Source organism: Vipera ursinii (genome assembly GCF_947247035.1).
Source record: "Vipera ursinii genome assembly, chromosome: 4".
In the NCBI taxonomy this organism is placed as follows: Eukaryota; Metazoa; Chordata; class Lepidosauria; order Squamata; family Viperidae; genus Vipera; species Vipera ursinii.
In genome coordinates, this window is record NC_139514.1 from 56,678,899 (window position 1) to 56,685,776 (window position 6,878).

The 6,878-nt window shown below is 36.9% G+C and overlaps 1 protein-coding gene across 3 annotated transcripts in view; it reads left to right on the top strand.

Annotated features, from left to right (window-relative positions):
• The window catches only part of AGPAT3 (1-acylglycerol-3-phosphate O-acyltransferase 3), an 87,005-nt gene extending 86,106 nt beyond the window's left edge, over window positions 1–899 (top strand). For all 3 annotated transcript variants that reach the window (XM_083362463.1, XM_083362462.1, XM_083362464.1), the window contains exon 9: window positions 422–899. In XM_083362463.1, the coding sequence (XP_083218589.1) occupies window positions 422–510 (89 nt within the window). In that variant the 3' untranslated portion in view covers window positions 511–899. The remainder of the gene's footprint in view (window positions 1–421) is intronic.
• Window positions 900–6,878: the final 5,979 nt, after the last annotated feature.

A 6,878-nucleotide genomic window follows, 5' to 3' on the forward strand; every position in this document is an offset into this window, starting at 1 on the left:
CCAGTGAATCAAAGAAGTCCCCCCCCCCCTTAGTTAATAGGAATGATTCGGACTCAGATTTTCAGTAATGGTCTATCTCAACCATCGTAGAAGTTTGTTTTGGATTTACTGACCCATTTTTCTTCCTTTGAAGAGTTGTTCTCAGATATATTTGTGGCAGTAGAAGTTTTTTCTTTCCCTAATAGCTGGTAGAAGCATCATATATTTTACAAAAAGTTGAATGTATAGCTAAATAATGCTTATGTATATATTCATTTTTGTAAAATTACAGATTTTATTTTGGTGTAAGATTTTGGTACGTTAAAATATCCAATCTACAGTGTTTGGCGTATGTTTGTATCTGTATGTGTACATAAATTTTGTTACTGAATATTGAAATTATTCCTGGACTAATGCAATCTTTTTTCCCTCCTATATAAAGTATCCTTTGGAGGCCGCAGACTGATAGGAGTAACGGAAATAGAAAAGGGCTCCAGCTATGGCAACCAAGAATTCAAGAAAAAGAAATAATTTTACAAATGCATTTTTGACTATAAAAGACCATGGTATCAAATTAACTTCATTGGAAAGAAAGACACTTAGAAAACTTATCTTCTTTTCTTATTAACTGCTAACTAACAATACTTGAGCCAAGACTGAAGAATTTGGAAGATTCAAGAGACGTGGAAAAAGCTGATTACTTACCTGACCAAGGATCCTTGTATTTGTAGTTTTTGAAGAGAAATTTGGTCTAACCTCATGGGGTTTTTTTGTTTTTCTTTTGTGACAGAAAGGAAGATGAATTAACAGAGGGAAATACAAGCATCTTCAGATAACTTTATCTTTTAAGACTGTCACATTTGCTTTGCAGGAGAAATTGCTGAATGTTTCTTCTTGCTAAAATAAAATTTCTGTTCTTAGGATTTTTTTTAAAAAAACACAAATCAGCATAGAATACAGCAAACTACAGCGTCTAGTTTATTTACAAATGTTTCTTGTGGAAGATTTCACTTGAAAAAAGCTGCATCATTCTTCCAGGCATTTTATTTTAAAGGTATTTTTATTTTAATAATTATTACCTTCCACTAAAACAGTGGTATTTTGATGATAGCATCATCCAACAGATAAATGCATCTTTCAACCAAAACTTCCTAAAACTTAATGCAATTCTAATCTCTTTCATTTTTGCACATCTTTCTACTCAATGTTGCCCTAATTAAAGCTGAAACATGTTTGGCTCAATTGCTTATATAGATATTGCTTTGCTTTTTCCTTTCTTTGAAAAACAAAAAAGTGACATGACGAGCCAGTAATTTAAATCTGCATATCTCGGAGTGCTCAGTCTCTAGGCCTTGAGAGTTTCTTCGAAAAGTCTCTTCTGCTCAAACTCTTCTGCATGGTGTGTTATGAAACACATGAAAAAAACCCAGCACAACACTATGAAAAGATCTTGCATTGAGAACTAGGGGACAAGGTGGTACCTCTAGGACTCAAACCTGATATATGCTTACTTGAAAATATTTTAAGCTGCAACCAGAAGAGATATTTTCCAAGTAAACATGTTGATGGGGTAGGATCTAAGTTGCCTGGTTATCCATATATGTTGCCATGTAAACCAACAGTTGCTTTAATACCTAAACATTGGAGGTTGGCATAAGGTTATACCTTTTTTACAAATTTTCTGCCATGCTAATGTTACAATAATGTTTTTTTTACTCTCTCTGGCTTGGAAATATACCTAGAGGAGCTAAATAGCTTTATGTGGCATCCATATCCAATTCTAGTGCATGGGCGGTGCCTCCATTTGGAAAGCTATGAGGCTGAAGTGGACTGCATGCCAGCCAAATTTAGATTTATACGGCAGCTCTTTAATGGTTATTGTATGTAAATAGTTTACCACCAGGAAGAAACCTCATAGAATCTGCGAGCGGATATCTTTAATCTGTAGCTGTGCTGACTGATGTTTGCAAATACTTAGTAAGGAAGTATTAATTTATTAGCATGTGGTCATGGTTGTTTCCTTTTTTCAGTGTTGGAAAGAAATTTGACATCAGTTCAATCCATTCATCCATACGTACATATATACAAAACCTGACTCAGCTTTACAACTAAAATTCTTCATAAACTTAGATCCTTATCTGATTTATAATTCTACTAAATAGTTATTTTTATAGCCAAAAGTAAATTTGTCATATTTTACCTTCAGACACTAATAACACACTTAAGGTTCTCTGCCTTTTGGCGCTCATTTTAAGTGTTTTCATAGTATTTAGATTTTGCAGCTTTGTAACACATCTCTAGCAGTGGGAACTACTACAGCAAAGTCTGATGCACATTTGTTTATTTTCTGCATGAGTACATGCATATTTAGAATACTACTTTTTGCTGCATCGTTCTCCTTTGCACTACCAGGCCCAGAATAAACAGTAATCCTTCCTACAAAGAATCATATTCACCTTGTCTCTAAGGTCTGAGAGCTCTGTTTCACCCCAGGAAGTGGCAGAATCCACACATGACCCATTATTCACTCAGTAAATAGTTCCGTTTGTGTTTGTTTTTAAATCGTTAAGAATGATTCTGTTTTCTGACTAGGCCAGGAGTAGACAACCTTGGCTCTTTTATGACTCGTGGACTTCAACTCCCAGAATTCCTGAGCCAGCTGGCTCAGGAATTCTGGGATTTGAAGTCCACGAGTCATAAAAGAGCCAAGGTTGCCTACCCCTGGACTAGGCAAACGTTTTTTTTAAAGCTTGATACATAAGTCTTGCTTGTTGGAAGTTTTTTTTTTCCCTTTGGCAGATGGTATAGAATTGCTTTCTGACAAAGTTGTTGAAAACACTTTTAACAGAAAACAAGTTAGAAAGACCTCATGTTTTGTGTTGCAATTATAAGGATTTCTGTGCTGATAGATAAAAAACCAGATATTTTGACAGGAATAAATGGGACGGTGGGATCAGAGGGAGGGTCATTGAGAATATTGCTACAAGGATGAATAAACAGAGGTCTACTTTCTGCTTAGAGCAGATAATGAGTGCATGCCTATTATGGGGAGGACAAACGTGTCCACACTTCTGGTTTATTTTCATATCCTAACATACTGATCATACTTTGTTTTAAAACCATAGTAGCTGTTGTTTGAAGTTTAAAAAAACACACTAACTTTGAAAACTAAAGTGTACAACACTGCACAATGATAGCTCATCTTTTTGATTTGTCTTTCAAACAAAGTAACAAATAAGCAGAGTGTATGTGAAAGAATATTTCTTAAAATAGCAGTGTACGGCATAAAGAATATCAGTTTCTTTGGATTGGAACAGTCAGAATAGATTTTATACTTTCCACTATTTTGTTCTGGTTTAATAGAACATAGCCTGTATATTTGACTATCAAGCCCTTTGAGAGCAATAATAAACAAAATATATCGTAATTTTCTTTTCCTTTTTCTTTCTGGTCTTCATTATTAAATCATCGTTCAAATATGGCAGTCTTTCTCCCTTCTTTACATTTTCAATGTTCTCTTTGGGGCTTGGATGTATTGGGGTTAAGTTGTAGGTATAAAAAAATAATGAGGATGGGATTCAAAGAGCTACCTGAGGTAAGTGGAAGCACTTGACAATGAATATGAGGATTGTCTTTTTTCCTATGAGTACTATTAACCCAGATGGCTGGCTAGTTGTTTGGGTGATTAGTTAGTGGATTTATTGAGTTAAGCTTGGTAACATAGCTTTCTTAGAAGAACAAGATGTTTCTGTTCATCAAGAAACCCAGCTCACCTTATCCACTACCAATTGCCTATACAGAGCTAGCTGGGCACTTTATTGGAACTATATTGTTAAGTCGCCTGCAATTTGATGCAATCTGACACCCTAATCCATAGAAATATTCATAGAATCATAGAGCTGTAAGAGACCTTGGGAGGTCTTCCAGTCCAACCCCCTCTCTACCCAAGGTAGCGAACCTTATTTCATTCCAGACAAATGGCTGTTCAATCTTTTTTTGAAAACCTCCCGTAATGGGGAGCCTATCTAAATGAAGAATGCATATTTCATTTCATTTTCACAAATAATTATTATTTCTTGGCTATGCTTTTATATTAAGGGTAAGGTAAAGGTAAAGGTTCCCCCGCACATGCATGCTAGTCGTTTCCGACTCTAGGGGCCGGTGCTCATCTCCGTTTCAAAGCCGAAGAGCCAGCGTTTGTCCGAGGACATCTCCGTGGTCATGTGGCCAGCATGACTAGACGCCAAAGGCGCACGGAACGCTGTTACCTTCCCACCGTAGTGGTCCCTATTTTTCTACTTGCATTTTTTACGTGCTTTCGAACTGCTAGGTTGGCAGAAGCTGGGACGAGTAACAGGCGCTCACTCTGTTACGTGGCACTCGGGATTCAACCCACCAAACTGCCGACCTTCTGATTGACAAGCTCAGCGTCCTAACCCACTGAGCCACCACGTCCCTAAATATTAAGGGTAGACATTTCCAAATTTGGCTTGATTCCTGATAACTGCATCCATGCAGTTTTGGCTGTATTACTGAAGTGGTTTGCCTTTGCCACCTTCTAGAATTTTTTCCTTCCAACCTGAAATATAACCAAGAGACCTGCAATTCCTTGGTGGTCTCTATCCTACATATTAATTTGATCTTGCATTGCTTTTTGAGATCAGTTGAGATTGGTCAAGTGTCACCACTGGAACTGGGGGGGAAAAGGTCCTAAAAGAAGGCAATAACAAACATACCACATAATTGGCTGCATTAAACACTGATGTGTGCATTAAGTCACCAGAAAGCTAGCTCAACTCCACAGAGATTCTACTTTTATGTCTTGCAACTTGAGATATCTATGCTATTCTCACCACTCCTTTCTCTGTTATCTTTCAACATGTTTTTTGCTCAAGTCTATAAATCTGAAAAAAAAAATAATTCTCATTTTTATATTTATAATGTAAGGGCTTTCCTGTCAAACAGTGCTGAGAAGAACAGGTTATGGTCAACCGGAGACTTGAAATTTGGGTCTCCAGGCTTCATTTCAGCATGGGAGTGGAAGCAGTTGATTTCTTGGAGGCAACCATTTCCATTTCTTCTTTCTGTAATTCTAGACAGATACAAATCTGTCTGGAATTACAGTTTGCGAACCAATTTTAATACATTTGAATGCATTGGGGGAGTGGTTGAAGTTGAGGAAGGGAAAGGGAATTGGAGGCCTTCAGGAAGCAAACCTTTCCCCACCCTTAGAAGACAAAATGAATTCATATTAGCCCCAAATATAATGATTTAAAGCAGTTAATGGTTAAGAATGTGAGATTCCCAAAGTTTCCTGGTCCCATTCCTAGCCCTAAATGCCACTATTATCCCTCCCAAATGGGCTAAAATATTCGGACCCATCTGTTTCATTCACCAGAAGATCTAGAAGAAGATTCTCTAGAACAGGGCTTTTCAACCTTTTCACCCATTGTACCACTTTTAGGATATGGCAACATCTGAGTACCACCAGTTGCCTAGCAAGGTTTCAAAAACTTGACCAAAAAAAAAGGAAAAAAGCGATGAAGTACAGGTAGTCCTCAACTTACAACAGTTTGCTTAGTGACTGTTCTAAGTTACAATGGCACTGAAAAAATGAATCAGTTGCCAAGCATCTGAATGTAAATCACAAGACCCTGGAGATGCTGCAACATTCCAGCTGATTGGCGCTTCTTCTGGGCTCAGAAGCGCCAGGATCAGCACCAAGCTGCAGCTGGAGCCTGGCGCTAATCCTGGCGCTTCTGCTGAGCCCTGACAGCCCTGCAGCTCCAGCCATCTCACGCGGTGCTGCCACTGGTTCAGCTCATTCCCCTCCCCCGCTACCACTTTTCTAGGATGGTCGCGTACCACCTGCCAGGTGCCAATGTACCACAGGTGGTACCCGTACCACTGGTTGAAAAGCCCTGCTCTAGAAGACGAGGAGGCTGTATTGTAGCCATGAACTGTCAAAAATTGCCCAATCTTATTTTAATGCTACAAGACAGAAGTCACTGCTACAGCAGAGAAAGACATTAGTAGATTATCATGACATCTCCAAATCAAATTAAAATCTACAAGCAATTAAAAATTGCCAAAAAATATCATAAAATACTAAATATAATTTTAGGCAAGTGTTAATCTCATGGGATTTCAGTATTCTCATATGACGATATAAGATTTTATTTGTTAGATTTTAATATTTTGACATTCTTAAAATGATATTGCTTGTTCTCATAAGCTTTAAATATATTTTAATTTTCTTTGGAATCTGTACAAGAGAATGTGTGATAGCAGCTGAATAGATTGTCAAACTCTACTGAAAGGCTAAATTACTGTCTTTTAACCTATTACCTACAGCTGCAATACTGAGTATTCACACACATATACACACCCCCAGTTCTCCTTGTCCAGTTTTCATTTTGAGAAAGCCAGTAAACATTGAGTGGTCCACAGAAATATTTCTGAGAAAAAATATGCCATCATGGCTGTGCCTGCTAAAAATATGTATTTTTCTTCATTGTGCTTTGATACCTAAATTTTACATTATTCAGAATCTTTTCTGTCAAATTGTTGTATTTTTCAAAAGCTGTCAAAACAGCATGAGTTTTTTTTTTAATTCCATCAGTTACATCAGTTTCAAAATTATACTTTAAATCCCAAAGAATATTCAATAAACAACATTTATCTGCAGTTCTTATGTAATTGATTGCAAGAATGGAAACCAGAACAGCCTATTCTCCCATTAGTCAATCATATTATTTTAATTATTTTTTGTTTTCCTCTCGTTAAAAATGACTCAATAATAATACTCTAAATTAAAAAAAAAATAGCAAACTATGATTGTTTCAAAGAAAATCCTATTAAGTATCCATAAGAAGGATTAGAAGTTTCCCCAACCACAA